General features: G+C 41.9%; 1 protein-coding gene across 1 annotated transcript in view; it reads right to left on the minus strand.

Annotated features, from left to right (window-relative positions):
* Positions 1-18,772, minus strand: part of LOC132403000 (extracellular calcium-sensing receptor-like) — a 30,141-nt gene extending 11,369 nt beyond the window's left edge. Inside the window, exons 1-4 of the mRNA XM_059986203.1 lie at positions 18,606-18,772; positions 7,304-7,595; positions 5,193-6,026; positions 146-373 (exon numbers count right to left, since the gene is read on the minus strand). Coding sequence (XP_059842186.1) covers positions 146-373; positions 5,193-6,026; positions 7,304-7,595; positions 18,606-18,772 — 1,521 coding nt within the window. The remainder of the gene's footprint in view (positions 1-145; positions 374-5,192; positions 6,027-7,303; positions 7,596-18,605) is intronic.
* Between the last annotated feature and the right edge of the window lie 1,102 nt (positions 18,773-19,874).

The following is a 19,874-nucleotide window of genomic DNA, read 5'->3' on the forward strand; positions in this document are numbered from 1 at the left end:
AAGAAAGCAAACTAAGCTGCCCGCTCTGCAGTTCACGTTGGAGTTAGCCAGAACATGGTAAGTTACATTTTTTCTATAAAACCACCCATATCCCAGGTATCTTCCATTTCGCTTGCTTTAAATGCATGGTTAAAAAATGTCATACCGTATTTCCGGTAGTGCTCCACTTGATATCTCCGATATTCAGCGTTAGTTCATTCCCTACCGGAGCCGAGCCGTCATAATATCCGACGCTTACAATGTCAACGCTGCCTTTCAAATTCGTTTGTATGTTCACAAATTCATATCTTGGCACTGGGTCACCATTTTCATCAAAATTTATGGCTTCTCCACTCTTCGCTGTAAAATTCACGGTTCGGAGGTAGTTCACCATCTAGAGGGTAAGGAACCAGTAGAGGCTTATCACTCTGCCGTGCATTGGGTTGTGAAGGAATCTTAAGTTTTGTTCATTATGGACTGTGCATTTAAGAATCATGCGTCACAGAGAGAGAGACGTACAGCGCAAGCAGCTTGCTGCAGAGAGAGAGAGAGAGAGAGCGAGAGAGAGAGAGGTGGTCAGGAGCTATATGATGGACAGCTGGTGTTTAGCACACCGGCATTTAAACAAGCTTAACTGTCTCTTTTGTTGGTCACGCAAATGCACGAAGGCTGGTGGCGGAATTGCCAGTGAACTTTTAAGTGCTCACAAGGATGGGGCTGAGGATCGATAAAAAGGAATCGGTCCGTGACCATCAGTGCGTGTAAGGGCGAAGCTATGCAGTTTAAAGATTCGTCTAACCCTTGCCTGGGTTGGCAGGTTATCACTTGAAGACTGCACTCTTACGTTGGTCAATTAGAAGGTTTATAGGATATCGAGAAGGATCGACGACACCTGTTTACTCGGATTACAAATCTCTCTCTCTCTCTCTCACTTCCATCGCGTGGACTGACCTGAATTTCCTTACCACACCATCCGAAGACGTTATTGCTTACCACCGAAGCTTGAAGCAGTTTGGGGATCTATATATTTACACCTATATATGCCTGACACTGTTAGCTCTTGATTTACTGGGTGCAAGTTACTATATGACCTTGCTATCACCATTTAAAATAGTGTTTTTTTTAACAGCAAAACCAGACTGCAGGTGTGTTCTATTGCTGCTGATACTTTCGCAGGGTTGCGTGTAGGTGACATAAATTGGTTTGCTCTTCCGGGATATGAACAAATTGTTTGGAGCCATTATAAAATTGTTCGGGGCTTAACTGATTGATTAATGGTCGATACGATTGCGAAAAATGCCTTTTGATTTGCTTGAGTCGGAAATCAGCATCAATGGATGTTCAGGTTGGTAGGTTTCTGGGAGAGCCAACCCCTGAAGAATTGGATGACCCTATGAGGGCAGTGCTGTTGGGAGTCGCTCAAATGTTAAAACTTAAGGTGAACACTAAAACGAGGAAGGCCCAGATGCAGACGTCAATAACACAGTATTGTATAGCCAAGACAATGTTTAATGAGGATGTGTTGGAAATTATCACAGAAGGTAAACCTACTGAGGCTGAGCTTTAGCTTTAGGTAGAGAAACATGAAGAGGCGGGCTGAGGATGGGTGAAGAGAACATGAGTTAGAACTAAATGTAGCATGAGGTTGACGAATCCGACAGGCAGAGGCAACATGATGCTAGAGTGGCATGAAAACAGAGATTAGTATCAGAGAGACAGAGAGAGTTCGAGAATGAGAAATTGCAACAAAGAGATCAAATACCAGACCTTTGTGATAGGTTTAGAGAAAGTAAGTTGGCACCTCCATTTGATGAAGTGAGAGTTGATAAGTACTTTCTGCATTTTGAAAAAGTGCCCCAGTATCAGAAGTGGCCGGGAGATAGTGAGCTGCTTTATTACAAAATGTAATTACAGGGAAGCCCAGCAGCGTATTCTACCCTGGCAGTTGAAGAGGCAACTGATTATAAAATACTGAAAGACGCTGTGCTTAAGCTTTGCATGTTGGTTCCGGAGGCGTACCGACATTTTTTTTTAGATTTGAGGAAGTCTGGGAGCCAAACGTATGTGGAGTTTGCCTATGAGAAACTTGTGTACTTCAATCGTTGTTGTACCTAAAAAGGAGCGAATGAGGAAATTAACAACTTGAGATAATTGATTTTGATGGAAGAATATGAAAGTTGCGTCCCTGGTGTAATAAGGACTTATTTAGATTGGAAAAGAGGCTGCGACCCTTTCAGCATCTGCTAAGTTAGCAGACGAGTTTGTTTCAACCATAAGTTTAAGTTTTTCCCCGAATGAGTACTTCCAAGGGAGTAGCTGAGATAATCAGGGTGAATTGGAATCTCAAACTCTGACTAGCAGTGAAAGCCAGTTAGAGGAGGCAGTCCTAATTGCCTGTGTTCAGGTTGTTGAAGCATTTGTTAATCTGTAGGATCCGGAATGTTTTATTTAAACTCCGTTAAAGCCCGAGATGTCTGATTTGGTTGGAATGCCATTTAGTCCTATTGAGCAAGATGGATTGGTGTCAGTGAATGAAGTGTTAACCCCGGTGCCAGTGGAAATTGATGGTTCTCAGTCATTTATATTGGGCAGTATGCTGAAATCTGGTGATGAGACAAAAACTGGTGGGGAAAAATTACTGAAGGTACTGGGAAATATGTTGTTACTGAACCTTTGAATAAGGTGATATTGAAGTCTGGATTGGATTCAAGACCTTTGACCTTGCTGAAAGAACATTTGTCTTCTGAGACAGTGCACGATGATTTGTGTAACTATATTTTGAATTTAAAGATAAACAACCTCAAGGTTGTGTGTTGGAGAGAAAGGGCTTGAAGTAACGTTTTGACCTGAGAGGCCATCTGTAGGGGTTACTATGAAAACCTGCGGAACCAAAGGTTCTGGAGTTGGGCCAAATCACTTATTTGGAACTTTTTACAAGGAAACTTCGTTCAGAAGTTAGCACCTATTGAGGGTAAAGTTTAAACTGTCCTTGAAGATCCTATGCGAACTGGTAAGCAAGCTGATCACGTGATGGCTGTGTTCTGTTTTGAAGCGGAAAAGAGAAAATGTTTAATCAAACGCCATTTTGAAAACAACAGGATCTGGTTGTTTAGGAATTTGACTCTTTTTATAACAAAACATGTGAAAGATAAAGACAATATTATGTCTGGATGAACGTTTAAGAAAGAAATATAAACTAGCCTTTATATACGCTTCTGAAATGTGCTACATATTAATCACCTATGTTAATCATACTCTGTGGATAAAAACAATTTTGCTTCTTGATCAAAAATTTTCCCGAAAGGAGGGTGATGTGCTGGATTCTTAAGTTTTATTATTGTGACAGTGCCGTGAAGAATCATGTCTGTAAGAGACAGAGAGACGACCCAAGCAACTTATTGGAGAGAGGAGAGAGAGAGAGAGAGAGAGAGAGAGAGAGAGAGAGAGAGAGAGAGAGAGAGAGAGAGAGAGGAGAGAGAGAGAGAGAGAGAGAAGAGAGAGAGAGAGAGAGAGAGAGAGAGAGAGAGAGTAGAGAGAGAGAGAGAGATACGAGAGAGAGAGAGAGAGAGAGAGAGAGAGAGAGAGATGACGGGCAGCTGGTGCACAGCACCATACCGGTATTTAAAGGAGCGTAACTGTCTGTTTCACAGGACACGCAGACGCACGAAGGCTGGTCGCGGAATTTCCACTGAACTTTTAAGTGCTCACAGGTGTAGGGTTGAGCATCGATTACGAGGAATCGATCCGTGACGACCAGTGCGTGCAAGGGCGAGCGTGTGGAGTCTACCGCTATGTCTAACCCTTGGTTGGATTGGTACCTTATTCCTTGAGATAGCGCTCTTATGTTGGTCACGTTTGGCTAACTTAGAAGATTTGTGGTTCATCGAGGAGGATCGACCACATCTGTTTACTGAGATTACAAATTTCTCTCTCTCTTACTTCAGCCCGTGAACTGACCTGAATTTCCTTACTACACCATCGTAAGACTGTATCACTTACCACCTAAGCATAAAGAAATTTGGGAATCTATCTGATTAGACCTATATATGCCCAACACCGTTAACTCTTGATTTACCTGGTGTACGTTACTATATGACGTAGTTACGAAATACTGTTTTGTTAACAGCAAAACCGGATTCCAAGTATGTTCTGTTGCTGCTTCTTATTTTACGAAGTTCCGTGTTGTGACACGGATCATGACATTCAAACCAGTAACTGAATCAAAGGTGCGGCAGTGTAAGTACCACAAAAGAAGAGACGAATATTAGAGAACGCCGACAATCGAACCTGCAGTAAAAATTCTGATGTGAAAAAAAGTTAAAAAAGTACTTGAGGAACTCATCAGGCACGGTTGAATTGGATTGATTATCCATATACCTTCACAGATAGTGCCTGAGCCCGGTGAGTTCTTCTAGTAATCTAGTCTTCGGCATTGATAATAGATACGGGTCAGTAGTATAACGTACGAGTGTGTACCGAGGGCGACGGGTGTTTATGAAATAATGTGATTGCCGTGCATCTCCAGATATAACCACTCAATAAAAAGCTATAGACTGTAGATCGAAGGAAGAGGAATAACCGACGCCTAGGTCTCCACGCCACTGTAAAACCGAAGGAATGCAGCTTTTTTAGTGTATATTGTGTTAGAATGTACCTCCCCATCACCAATGTCGAGAAATAAATTCCAGATGGATCTACTTACGGAAAGAAGGAAAATATCAGAGATAGAAGCAGAATTAGGCTTTATGTCCCATCGGCTAATACGGCATTTCTCTTTTGCTAATCCTCTCAGCATTACTTTCCAGCGTTCTCCCTTTCATCTAACATGTCCAAAACAATCAAGAATATAAAACTACCAGCTAATACACTGGAGTAAGTTCAACAGGATATACTTTACGGAAAGCGGGAAATATGCACCAGTACACTGACCTTATTACATCCCTCAGCTAATAACTTTGGCAAATAATCGAAGCGTGAGTCACATTGTTCTTGTTGAAGTTTACTTTTAATATTGCTAAGTTGGTCTATTGAATATTTTTAACAGATTGGCATGCGATATACCTGAGCCATCTACTGAGGATAATGGTTTATGACTTCGTTGCTAATTGTTTTCAGTGTCTGATTACCCGCACATGAAAATCGAAAGATATTAATTGCACACTATTGCTGTTGTCAGTTAGATGTTCACGATGGCAAATTAAGTACAGACCTACCTGCCAAGGCTCGAAATTTGCAATTTGCGCGCATGTGTTGTTGATAAACGGTCCTTCCCCTTCAACACAGGTTAACATGTCGTGGAGTGCGTGAGCAATGGAGTAGACCGCTGTATACACGTGGTATGAACTCCCGTCCATGTTCGCCGGTAGATAGCTATTTGCCATCCTTTTCATCTGTTCCTTCCCTGTGCATTGCCGATATTGCGCTGAAGAATTCTCCGAGCTCGACCCGTTGTATGTGCTAAAAGAACAGGTGAATATATTTTCCCAAAACTCTATCACCAAAGCATTGCCTGGAAAGTTTGAAGGATGGATGTTTTGCAGATAATCTCTGAGGTCAACTATCTCAGTCCTTCGAGTGGCCGGACCAATTGTCCCGGAGAGATAAATTGCACTTTCTTCAGGCGGAAGAAAGTTTCTTGTCACCCACGCCTCACTTCCAACCCATTGTATACCGGTTACATTTTGACGCCAAATCTCTTTCAATAAAATTCGCATATCACCACTGTCAACAAAGGCCACTACGACTTTAGTAGTTGCCTGTTTAATCATCTGTACAACGTTGGTGATTTTCTCTGCCGGGTCTGTCCTGTAAAATGACTCAGAGTAGGCAATGCAAACCCCTAACTTTTTCACATGTTCCACAAATCCCTGCATTCCAAAGTTACCATAATCGCTATTACTTCTAATGGTTCCTATCCATGTCCAACCAAAAGTAATCACTAGCTCAGCGAGAAGTTTGGACTGGTACTGATCGCCTGGGATAGTTCTGAAAAAAGTGGGGTATTCTCTCTTATCACTGAGGCAGGAGCAGGTGGAGTAATAACTAACCTACAAAGAAGAAAGTAGACAGATGAATAACCAGATCAGATGTCAAACTGTAAGTGACTAATATACCGTTCGCGTTCCGTTGTGAATCATTTTGTTTTTACATAACTCTAATACTGAATATAAAACACGAATATACAAAAGATGTAACAGTAATTGCAGCTATAAGTTACAACGTGCCAAAAATACTTACTTATTGCATCGGTAAGAAACATACTACAAGTTTAAAACTTCTAATACCAGATGGTATACATTTAAGCTCTGAAGGGCTATGTTGAAAATAGATTTGCGTAGCATTTTTTTTAATGCAGAACACGGGAGTGCCTACAATCGTTGACAAGGGATGGTGTTGTAGGCAATTCGGATAATGCATTTTTTAGAGTCTTGGGCGCTCAGAAGTGCACAAAATAGAGTAATGTGGACAAAGCACATATGCAAATAGTGGTAGTCTATTTAGTCACCGAACTAATAGTTAAATTAGATCAGCGAAACAACATTCTGCTCGGTCGTCAATATTCTATTACAGCGAAATCGAACAAAACGTGTCAAAGGTTTGTGTTTTTTTTTACACGATTTATTACTGTGAATGGCAAATAACGCGCTGATAGATATATGAGGCTCTCGTCGGGGTCGAGTATTGATATTCCGTCACAACTCTTTATATGATACACAAGACTGTACACAAGACATAAGAATATAGAAAATCAGTGTTTGCTCATACAGCAGGCTTCCATTTCCACGAATCTGATGAATCCAAAAGAACGACAGAGGTCGATACAGTTTGGCATCAACGACATCGAGGGAGGTGCCATTCAGTGTTGAACGCCACATAGGACGTCTTAAGGACTCGAGTTCATGATATGTCCTTCCTATGAGAGGGTCTATTCACGAGGCAGCAGCGGTTTCAGATCGCAGTTTGCTATCTCTTAGCTCAGCTTCCAACCACGGCTAACGAGCCCCATATGCTCGAAGCCACTGGTATTATGGTGCCAATAACCCTCATGCTATTGGGTGTATTTAAGAGATAATGTGAGCTTATCCTCACAACCTCTATGGGCTATTACAACCTTTACGTATCAATGCTATAAAATATCACATCTACTATTAAAATTATATTTAAACTTAATACATGAAATAACTTTAATTTATGTGAGCATCTAAAATTAAAGCTCATCCCTATTTCAAAGCAGTTCTCACATGGCAAGTGTATGCGTTGTGATGCTCTTAATAAGGAAATGTACTGCCATACTAAAAATACAATCATATATTTCACATATTACCTGCGGAATCCCGAAGGGACCCAATGTCCTTGCTGTTACGATCGAGTTTGTCGACATATCGCATCCAACAATAGCAGCGACGTTGGATGAACCTCTACATTTAAGGGATTCTACTGAGTCCTCTTCTCTGGTGATCAGAGCCAGCGCTGCTTTCGAGGCCTTCGCAGTGGAAGAGCAGTCGTCGTGGATTGAATATCCGAGTGTGATTTCCGGGAGGAGATTCTCATTCCGGTTTATTTCTTCAATGGCAAAAATCATTGTTTGTGCCAGTCGGAAGCTCTCAAAATCAAAACTGTTGGATAAACGTATGATAAGGTGATAAGAATTATTTATATTCCAAACCTAATCATAAATCATGGCAAAATTTAAATGCCAATGTTTTCTTGTTGTTAAAAATAGTATTCTCAGCCCTGAGCTCGGCTCGGGACGCACACTGTGTATCGACCAGCTCAAGCTAACAAACACATCTTATCTCAAAGTAAACAGGAGGGATAGCATCTCACAGTTCAGCTCAGAATTAAGCAGACAACCGGAACAATATAGCACGAAAACAATTTTGGAATAACTAACAGGTTGGGATATATCTAGAGTTGGAAGTCAACAGCCCGTTTTGAGTGAGATATTTTAACAAGTCTGGTAAGGACGCGTGCGGAACCGCAGTTTCTAAGAGCAGGAGCCTAGCAGCCTCAGTAGTTCTCATGAAGGGGATCTTTATTCGCGATAACGGTTCGAGGCGACGTAAGTTACTTGCGAAGAATAGGAATAAAAAGTATGTCTGTGAGGCCGGTGTTCTATGCTAAGTGTTCGACGTGGGATCTCAAGGAGTCTCCCAGCCTCCTTGAAGATGGTCACATCTTCACCAGCTACGCCGAGCTGCAGCTCCTTTGCGATCGAGTTAGAAAAATGGAAAGGAATTTCCATGACCTTCACCTGGTCAGATGAAGTGAGGAAGTAATAGAGAGGTGCTAGAGGCAGTTAATGACACTGGAGTCTTGGGAGACAGATAGGTGGGTAACAGTCAGGAGAGGGAAGGGCAAGAGTCAGATATTGGAATGCACCACTCTGGCTGTCCCCTTAACAATTAATACTCATGTTTGAATGCTGCTGTTGGGGGGGGGGGGCTTATCTACCTTTGGGAAGCAACAGTGGCCGCACCTTTGGAACAATATCTAGCCCTGCAGCCCAAAATGCAAGGGAAAGGAAGATGATGCAGCAATAATAGGAAACTCTATAGTTAGGCAGACAGTCAGGCGATTCTGTGGACGCAGGAAAAATAAAAACCGATAAGAGTTTTCCTCCCAGCTGCGAGGGTCCAGGATGTCCCTGATCGCGTCCACGACATCCTGGAGTGTGGAGGTGAACAGAGTGAAGTCGTGGTAAATATTCGTAACAACAACGTGCGTAGGAAAAGGGAGGAGTCCTGAAAACAGATGACAGGGAGTTAGGAAGGAAGTTGAGAAGCAGACTCTCCAAGGTGGTACTCTCGGGATTATTTCCTGTGCCACGCGACAGTGAGTTAGGGAATAGAATGAGGTCAAGAAGAAATGCGTCGCTGAAGGATCGGAGCATGAGGCAGGGATTCAGATTTCTGGTTCACTGGGACCTTTTTTGGGGCAGGAGTGACCTATACAACAAGGACGGGTTGCACTTGAACCCGAAGTTGACGAATATCCTTGCGGGGAGTTTTGAGGATTTTAAAGAAGAATCGCTGAGGTGTGAGAAACGACCTAGAGATACCGAGGAAGAGAAAGGTTATAGAGAGTGTGAGAAGAAGGGAAAGCAGCTCATAGAGAAGAGATATGCTCAGGCTGATCAGTACTTGAGGGTATGATGTTGTGGCCATTATAGCAACTTGGATGTCTCTGGGACTGGAATGTTGCTTAGAGTGTCAAGGTTTAGATGGTTCAGAAAGGACAGGGTGGGAGGCAAAACAAGTGGGAGCGTGGCACTACTGATCAGTGGTAGCGTCACGTCTGCAGGAAAGGAGAAATTAATGGAGGGATTGTCTAATGAGTCTCTGTGAGCGGAATAAAAGGAAAGGACGGGGTCAATAACTCTATTTGTATTTTTTATAGACCACCCAATAGGAACGGGGCCATCAAGCAATAATGGAACAATAATAACCGGCTTGTTGTGGTGGGAGATTTCAATTTCCTTAATATTGATTTTCATCACCCTAGGGCGGGGGTCGGCAACCTGCGGCTCCCGAGCCATTTGTGGCTCTTTCACCTCTGTGCTGCGGCTCCCTGTGGCTTTGGGAAATAATTGGTCAGTATTTAATTAAAATGTATTTTATGTTAGTTTGTTAGCTTTTGAAATGTAATTCTAAATTTGAAGATTATGGTGATCTTGTACAATCTAAGTGTGGCGACACATTTCCTCACAATTAGCCAGCATTCCGGCTAAGGGAGATAGCCTACGGGGGTTTGTGAGTACGCGTCTTTTGCAGCATCTGCGTCCATGGGGGCTGGGTTGAGGGAGGCTTAAAAGCAAGGCTGTTTAGTTCGAATAAAGTTATTCGACTGCAGTTTACTGACTGCGTGAGCACACCGCTACAACGTGTTTTTATCGCTATTAATATACGTCACCACTGCCAATACCTGACACCCGCCAGTGCGCGATTTCTTTAATTTTTCGATCCAAGGTAAGCCAACTATGGAGAATTCTAAAAAAAGAAAAGTGACTGAAGAAAACAGAATGTTTAATGATACGTGGACAGATTCATTTGCTTTCACTGTTGACGAGACTGGTTTACCGGTATGCTTAATATGCAATGAGAAACTAGCAAACAACAAAAAGTCAAATGTCGCAAGGCATTTCCAGAATAAACACGCAGCCTTTGCTCAAAAATATCCGGATGGAGATGAGAGAAAAAAAGCCGTTTCGGAACTGATGCGGAAGGTTGATCTGAGCAAAAATCATTTCCAGAAATGGATGAAGTCTGGAAAATCAACGACATACGCCAGTTATATTGCCGCTCAGGAAATAGTCAGGCACGGGAAGCAGTTTACAGATGGAGAATATATAAAAGAATCTTTCATTAAGATTTCAGAACATCTATTCACGGACTTTAAAAACAAGAGTGAAATTGTGCAGAAAATCAGGGATATGCCCCTCTCTGCAAAGACTGTCAAAGACAGAACCATAAAAATGGCAGAAGACATCACAAGACAGCAAATTGAAGACATCAATTCAGCTGTGGCCTACTCGATTGCCTGTGACGAGTCTAAAGACAAAGGTGATATTGAACAAATAGCGTTGTTCTGCCGGTATGTAAACTCTGCCGGGCCACAGGAAGAACTGATTGAGTTGATACCTCTAAAAGACCAAACACAGGGGGAGGACATCTGTGAGGCTGTCTTGAATTGTTTAAGAGCCAAAGGAATAAAGACCACCCATCTGGTGTCAGTAGCTACTGATGGGGGCACCGAATATGACGGGAACGCACAAGGGAATTGTGGCTTTACTGCAGAAGTCGCTGGACAGAAAGCTGCTGACTTTTCACTGCATCTTGCACCAAGAGGCACCGTGCGCTCAAACATTTCCTCCGGAATGCACAGAAGTAATGGATGTTGTCATTCAGATTGTCAATAAAATATTGGCAAAAAGTTTAAATCACCGTCAATTCCGTTTGTTACTGGACGAGCTGGAAATTGCATATTCTGATCTCCTGCTGCACAACAAAGTCTGATGGTTGTCCAGCGGGGAGGTGCTGAAACGCTTTGTCGCGTGTCTGGAAGAAGTGAAAACTTTCCTGGGCAGCAAAGGGCTCAACTTTCCTGAGCTGGAACAGCCAGAGTGGCTGGAAAAGCTACACTTCATGGTAGACATGACAGCGCACCTGAACACGCTGAACACAGCTCTTCAACGGAGTAAGGACGTACAGCCCTGCACATGTTGGAGGATGTTTTGGCATTCGAGCGCAAGTTGACGTTGCTTGCCAGAGATTTACAGAAAGGCACATTGTCTCACTTCCCCAATTTGAGAGAGTTCAAACAAGGTCACGACATGATAAATTCGGAGTATTTACATTCTGCAATCATCGCAATGCAAACATCGTTTGGGAAACGCTTCTGTGAGTTCAGAGAGGAAAAAAACACATTATCCTTCCCGGTCACTCCCCTAAGCATCGATCCATCCCTACTAAATACGACTGCATTGTCAGGTGTGAGTCAACCTGAACAAGTATGATAAATATTTTAATTGCCTATTATTTTACGTATATTCATATGTTTTCATTGTTCAGTGAAATAGTCCTTTTATTTTTCAGGTTGACAGCTGGCTGACGTTATTTTTGGTTTGCTGCTGGCGGAAAATTTAAGTTTGGCGTTTTTCATAAATACAAGAAGGTCTCAAATAGACGTTGAGTATTTTACTTAAAAGTAACCTTCAACCCAACGTCTTTTTTTCGGAGTTCAAAATGTTTTTGTTGCATGCAGAAATGTAATTTCATTTTCTCTGCAGGAGTTCATCAATTTCATAAATGCAACACATTATAGTTTGTTTATACATAGCATAAAGGCAAAACAAAACGTTGTATGCAGTGTTATTTCATTTTAAATGTCAAGCGGGTTTTGCGGCTCCCAGTGTTTTCTTTTCTGTGGGAAACGGGTCCAAGTGGCTCTTTCAGTGGTAAAGGTTGCCCTAGGGCAAGGTCCTGAGACGGGTTAGAACAATTTAGATGAGTTTTGCACAGTTTTCTGACACAATATGTAGATAAGCCTACAAGAGGAGAGACTGAACTTGAGAAAGAAGATAGGAGCGAATAGGAGCAATCAAATATGGCCGTACAAAATTGTGTCCGGAACCTGGGAAGATAGTGGAGGTTCATAATGAATTCTTGGCTTAAGTATTCACTACGAAAAGGAACTTAATGTTTTTCGGCATGACTTAAAGGGGACTGAAATGCTTGAAAATATAGGTATTTAAAAAGAAGATATGCTAGAATTTCTGGAAAGCATCAAGATGGTTAAATCATCAGGACCGGACGAAATATATCCCAGACTGCTGTGGGAGGCGGGCGTGGATATTGCTGAACCTCTGGCAATGATCTATGCAGCATCAATGCCCACAGGAAAAGTTTCCGGAGGATTGGAGAGGTGCAGATGTCGTTGCCTTATTCAAAAAAGGAAGGAGAAATAGTCCCGGAAATAATAGACAAGTGAGTCTTACTTCAGTGTTTGGTCAGTTGATGGAGAGGATCCTGAAAGGCAGGGTTTACAGACGCATAATATGATGAGGAATAGGCAGGTCAAAGGTCCTGCCTTACGAGCATGATTGACTTTTTTATTTATGTGACTAAACATATTGAGCAACTTATATAGAATAAATGAATTTCAGTAAGGCATCTGAGAAGGTACCTCATGCAAGACTTATTGAGAAATCGAGGAAGCATGAGGTAAAAGAGTAACTTGCTTGGTGGATCCAGAATTGTCTTGCTCACAGAAGGCAAATAATGGTTGTAGACGGGTCATACTCTGAATGGAGGTCGGTGAGCTGTGCTGTGTCTCAGGGATCTGTTCCGAGACCTCCATCTCTTTGTGATTTTATAGCTGACCGTAAAGCGTAGTAAATTTGGTGATGACATAAAGTTTGGGGGTGTTGTGGATAGTGTGGATGGCTGACAGATGTTACAGTGGCACATCGATAGGGTGCAGAACTGGGCTGAGAAGTGGAAGATGGAGTTTAACCGAATTAAGTCTGATGTGGTTCATTTTTGTAGATTAAATTTAATGGTAAGATTCTTGGCAGTGTGGAGAATGAGGAATCTTGGGGTCCATGTCTGTAGGACACTAAAAGCTGCTGTGCAGGTTGAGTATGTACTTAAGAAGGCATAATATGAATTGGCCTTCATCATCCACGAAACGAGAGGTAACGAGGTAATGTTACAACTGTAAAGAACCCTCATCAGACCATGCTTGAAAAACTGTTCCTAGTTCCGGTTCCTCACTACAAAAAGAATGTGGAACATATAGAAACAGGTGTGCAGGATGTAGACAAGGACGTTCCCTGAATTGGAGATCACGCTTTACCAGAATAGATTGAGTTCACTTAGCCTTTTCTCCTTGGATAACAGAGGATGAGAGGTGACCTGATATTGTTGTATAAGCTAACGAGGGGCATTGATTGTGTGGATAGTCAGAGTCATTTTCCCAGGCCAGAAATGACTAACACGAGAGGGCACAGTTTTAAGGTGCTTGAAAACAGGTACAGAGGGAAGGTCAGGAGTAAGTGTTTTACTCAGAGAATAGTCAGTGTGTGGAATGGGCTGCCAGCGACTGCAGAGGAGTTAGATACAATCGCGCTTTTAAGTGGCTCTTGGATGCGTACATGGAGCTATGGTTAACCCGATGTAATTTCTAGAGTAAATACATGTTCAGCACAAAATTGTCAACAGAAGGGCTTGTATTGCGGTGTAGGATTTCATACTTTCTATGTTTTTTCTACTGCCAAATTGTTGCCTTAGTCCCTGAAACTTCCAGAACTTTGTGTCCTCCTCAAGATTTCTAGCTTCGACACTGTCCCCAGTATGCATAACGAGGACGGATTGTGCTCAGGCAATACGACGTTCTGTGGTCGCTCTGTCGGTTTATTGATGGAGAGTAGTCGGAAGCTTCCTTCAGAGAATTTATTTTTCGGTGGCGTCGAATGCAATGCATATGGAACAAACATTTTAACTGCGTATGGAAACACACATAATAAATCATCATATAAATTTACTTTGCCATGTGATTTTTTTGAAATGTTAATATGCGAAGACAGTTGAACAATTTAGTTCAGGATGAAGATCAACAACTATTGATGATGTGCCGAACTAATTATAACAGTAGTTATATGCGAATTGTAGGAATCATATATGCTTAAGGAATGTCCCTATCCATACCACCCGCATTGTGTACCTTTGAAATCGTACGTATCGTTATTTATTTGCTTCCACCACTCCTGGTAGCGTATTCCAGGGACCGGCAATAATAATGCCCTTTAATGCAGGCATTATCTTGGAAAACATTTTTTGCATCATTTCCAAATCCTGTGTATCCATCATCGGAAAACCCGAGATGAATGAAATACTACAAATATTATCAAACTGGAGTTTTAGTCACAACATAAGGAATCGGATACGCGTAATAACTCGTCTTTAAATAGTAAAACCCCCTTAGAGTAGCTCACTATTCACTTGAAAAACAATGTCGAATATTAAAATCCAGGAACAGGTAAACACAAATTTCAATGAATATCAATGTTCATTATAGATAAACCGTCCTTTCAACTGTAATTGTGCATTTGCATTGCACGCATGCAATTACTATGCTTGAAAAACAATTTGGCAAGTAATAGATCAATACATTCCGACTATCAACAGGCCTGCTGTCGGCATTGACCAGTTGGCTGGTAGGACCAGTTGCCAGCCTCTGTGATTTATAATGCTGTGGCTTGGAACATTATATAGGTTTTTTGCCAGTCAAGGTGGAAGGTAGAACAACATTATAACAATACTGAGAAAGTGACATAATTATGCATGTTCCCTCTGACAAGGGCCCTTTTTTAACGATGCAACATAGAAACCATCCTAATCCGATGAAGCACATAGAAAATAATTGAGGAATTCTGCAGGCCCTGGAACATCTATCAAAAAAGTACAGTCGACGTTCTGGGCTGAGGCCCTTCAACAGGACAACTGCTTCTCTGTTACTCAGATGCGCCACAGATTTGAATAACAAATGCTCTGTTAGGCAACACAAGACATTGCAGAAAATTGCGGATAGTGCTCAGCTCATCATGGAAACCAGACTGCCCTACATTTCAGCCCTTCTTTCTGCCTCATTAAGGCAGAAAACATCAGCTTAACAACGCACACGGATACTTTCTTGCTTCATTTCCATCCTATTGCACCGGAAATAATAAGAATGAGAACACAGTAAGACCATAAGACTCTATGATATGGGAGCAGATCTAGGCCGCTTGGTCTATCGAGTCTCCTTTGCCATTTCATCATGGCTGATCCATTTTTCTCTCAAACCCAATCTCCTGCCTTTGCTGTTTTCCACTCCCTCGAATCCGTATCCACTCAAGCACTGACAAATCAAAATTCATTGAACCTCTCCCTTAAGTATACACAGATATTTGGCCCCACAGATTCACCACTCTCATAAACTAATACTACTATTCCTCCTCAACTCCATTTTACAGGATGTCCCTTTATTTTAAAGCTGTGTCGTCTGGTCGTAGATACTTCCACCATAGGAACCATCCTATCCGCAACAACACGTACAATTTAGCACGTTTTTATTATTATTAAAATAATATATGTTCCTTTATTACAAGAAGATGGAGACCTAACCTCATAATCTACCCTGTTATGGGCTTGCACTTCATTGGCTTGCCTATGTGCCCAGTATTTTCTCGATAACTGTAACACAACATGATGCAATTTGTTCTCGTTTTCCCTGGTACTAAGCCAATGCAAATTTTAATGAAATAATGTTCACTGAATTTAGCATGATGACAGAAATTTCAATCTAATAAGAAGAGAACTTTGACAACCCCAAGTGTGGATAAATTATTTCAGAATTATACACAATTGAGTAGGTGCAACAAAAGAAGATCAGATAATCTTTCATGATAAGCTGTTTTTGTCTCGGAAGATGGGCACAGAACATTTGTCTTTGCTACACTTTACAATTACGCATCCCTGAATAAAATCGTTGCAATTATGCTTGTACGTGAGAGTAGAAATCATGCCCTGAAACCTCTCCCTGATATCTTGATGAATGACAGTGTCATTTTAAAGAAAATAAAAATATACGAACTGCTAGTGGAACCCAGCTGGTGAGGCAGTATGTGGTCTTCGTGAGGGTGTTGATCCCAAACATTACCATCTGATTTCATTCCAGAAGATCTCACCTGACCCGCGGAGTTACTTTAACAGTGAATGTCGGACCAATTAGTGATAAAAGTAGGGAGATCTAACTGGAGGCTGTGGAATTGAGCATGATCCTCAATGAAAAATTTACTTCGGTATTCACAAATGACAGGGGACTTGATGACGGAGAGGAAAATATAAGTGAGGTTGAAGTTCCGGAGCACATTGATATTAAGAGAGAGGAGGTGTTGGAGTTTTCAAAATACATTAGGACGGATAGATCCCCGGGTCCTGACGGAATATTCCCCGGAATGCTCCAAGAGGCGAGGGACGAGATCGTTGAGCCTCTGGCTAGGATCTTTATGTCCTCTTTGTTCACGAGAATGGTACCGGAGGACTGATGGGAGGCAAATATTGTCCCCGTGTTCAGAAAATGTAGATGGGATTGTCCGGGTAATTATAGACAGAGAACCTTACGTCTGTGGTGGGAAGGCTGTTGGAAAAGATGCTTGAGATGCAATCTATGGGCATTGATCTGATCTGGGACAGTCCGCATGGCTTTGTGAAGGGTAGATCGTGTCCAGCAAGCCTGATAGACTTCTTTGAGGAGGTGTCCAAGCAAATAGATAACGGTAGTGCAGTGGATGTAATCTACATGGAATTTAGTAAGGCATTTGATAAGGTTCCAAACGATAGACTTAAACAGAAAAAACAGAAGGCATGGAGTCCAGGGAAGTTTGGCAAATATATTCAGAATTGGCTTGCCTGCAGAAAGCAGATGTTCGTGGTGGAGGGAGTACATTCGAATTGGAGGGTTGTGTCTCGAGGTGTCCTACAAGGATTGGTCTGGAATCTCTACATTTCGTGATTTTTACTAATGACCTTGATCCGCGGGTGGTAGGGTGAATTGGCAAGATTGCAGACGACAGCAGCGTTGCTGGTGTTGTGGATAGTATAGGGGATTGTCAAAGATTTAGAGAGGCATTGATAGGGTGCCGAAGTGGGTAGTGAAGTGGCGGATGGAGTTCAACCCAGAGAAGTGTGAGGTGGTACACTTTGGAAGGACAAACTCCAAGGCAGAGTACAAAGTAAATGGCAGGATACTTGCTAGTGTGGTGGAGCAGAGGGATCTAGGGGTACATGTCCACCGATCCCTGAAGATTCCGTCACAAGTAGATAGGGTAGTTAAGAAAGCTTGTGAGGTGTTAGCTTTCATAAGTCGAGGGATAGAGTTTAAGAGTCGTGAGGTAATGATGCAGCTCTATAAATCTCCAGTTAGGCCATTCTTGGAGTACTGTGTCCAATTCTGGTCGCCTCACTATTGGAATTATGTGGAATCATTCGGAAGGGTACAGAGCAGATTTACCGGGATGCTGCCTAGATTAGGGAGTATGTATTATGATCAGAGATGAAGAGATCTAGGGCTTTAATCTTTGGAGAGAAGGAGGATAAGGGCAGACCTGATAGAGGTATACAAGTTATTAAGCGGAACGGATAGAGTGGACAGCCAGCGCCTCTTCCCCAGGGCACCACTGCTCAATACAAGAGGACATTGCTTTAAATTAAGGGGTGGGAAGTTCGAGGGGGTATTAGAGGAAGGATTTTTACTCAGAGAGTGGTTGGTGCGTGCAATGTACTGCCTGAGTCAGTGATAGTGGCAGATACACTAATGAAATTTAAAAGGCTACTATACAGGTAAATGGAGGAATTTAAGTTAGGGCGGGAGTTATAGGGGAGGCAGGTTTTAAAAGCTGGCACGTCATTGTGGGCCGAAAGGCCTGTATTGGGCTTACTATTCTATGTTCTGTCCATTTGTATTAAATGCTGACTCTAGCGTTTGCCATCTCCACTGATTAAAGCTCTCTCATGAAATACTTAACATGTTTTATAGATTACCCCGGACAAGAAATGTACCATCAGAGTGGGCAACCAGTGCCGAGCAGGCCAGGACAATTATATTTTAAGAGTCACTCTGTTTTATATAACCACATAGTTCTTAAACGAGGCGTTTCCATGAAGCATCAAGCAGGTTCTTCCGAGAAGGTGCACCGCCAAACGTTTATTAATAAGATCTCTGATCTGATAGGCAGACACAATTATATTGTTCACTACAACCATATGTTGAAGAAAAGTGGCGGATATTACTCCCTTTAAAGCCGAAATCTTTGTGCCATGATCGCACAGCAGCAAGTGTTGAATAACTAATACTTATGTTTCTGACGAAGGAAGAATGCATTAACTCAATTATTTTCCGTTGATGTACCATGATAAAACTACAATTCAACTACGTTGCCGACCAGCAATAAAGGACAATGAGAACGGAACAAAAAATTCTTTGCTCATTATTACCTCTCCACTTGAAACATATAATTAATGGGTAAAAACGATTTCTTATGGACGGAATGTTGTCAAAATGCTGGTCTACAAAAGTTAACTCACCTTTTGCACCCAGTACTCTTCGGTGTTAACGTAAATGTATGGAAGTCGTGAATCGGATCCAGATGTATGGTGAATATCCCGCCAAGGATGATATCTCCTTCCTTTGCCAAATCAGGCAAACTGTTCTTTGCACGACGCCTGCATACAATCCCATGCATTTCTGGCATAGCGGTGAGTAACATGTAAAACAGAAACGTAGACATTGCTCTGTTGCAGAGATCTGACACAGTCGCAGAAAATCATGGATTTATATTGTCTCCAACAAGATCTGAAGTTTTCCCTGAGCGTTTTAAAGATTCAGCTATGCATATTAACATAAGTACATATGACACCTGGGGAATTTCAATGAAGAATAAAATTATATCTAATAGAAGACTGCAAATTGGCACTCCCAGCGGGTTGTATCCACTTTCCAATTAAATAAGAAGGAACCCCGAGAGTACGAATCTTTCAGGCTTCCAATAAATTACACCTGATAGGTAATTAATTCATTAACCACCCGCTCTCATCAGGAAAAAATAATTTTTATTGAATTTAAAATCGCAGAAAACGACAATAAGGCAAGAATGTTAAAGACAGAATGTTACAAAAACAGTATATTATGCCCATTCAAATACAGGAAGTACTTCACCACAACTGAGTACATGTACAATAGGTATTTGAAGAAGAAAACAGCTATCACCAAAGTACCCTACCATCCATAACAACTTTATTCCCGCTACTACCATCGGAGAGAGGCAATAGAAACTTTAGGTTGCATGGCACCGAGTTCAGATCCTGCAGCCATCAGGGCTGTGAAGTAGCGTGGCTAACCTGAACAGATTATACGGCTTAAAGATCAATTTGCAAGGTCTCTATGCAACTTATGTTTGTCACCAGGTTTGGACATGGCCCAGGTGAGGAGTGAGAGAAACTGAAGCGAGTCGATATTTCAGAGACTTTAATATGAACAGTGTTAGAGGGACAAGAAAACAATAAACATTAGGCCAAACAGAGCGATAAATAAGCTCTCGAATGGAAAACGAAGCCGGCAATACGGCTGAAAAGAACAACTAAAAATAAAACGAATGCAGAGTCAGTGGACTTGACAGTCCATTTTCTCAGGCAAGGATGAAAGCAAACAAGGAGCGAAGCGTTACTGTGCTGTGTCCAAGGACTTGAGAAACACGACGACGGAAGGAATGGAGTCACAGTGAAATAGTAATTAGCTGATACGTTCATATTCACGAGTGGATTTGCCACGAGTGGTTGTGACATTGTTCTCTGTTT

Source organism: Hypanus sabinus, chromosome 2 (assembly GCF_030144855.1).
Source record: "Hypanus sabinus isolate sHypSab1 chromosome 2, sHypSab1.hap1, whole genome shotgun sequence".
Classification (NCBI taxonomy): domain Eukaryota; kingdom Metazoa; phylum Chordata; class Chondrichthyes; order Myliobatiformes; family Dasyatidae; genus Hypanus; species Hypanus sabinus.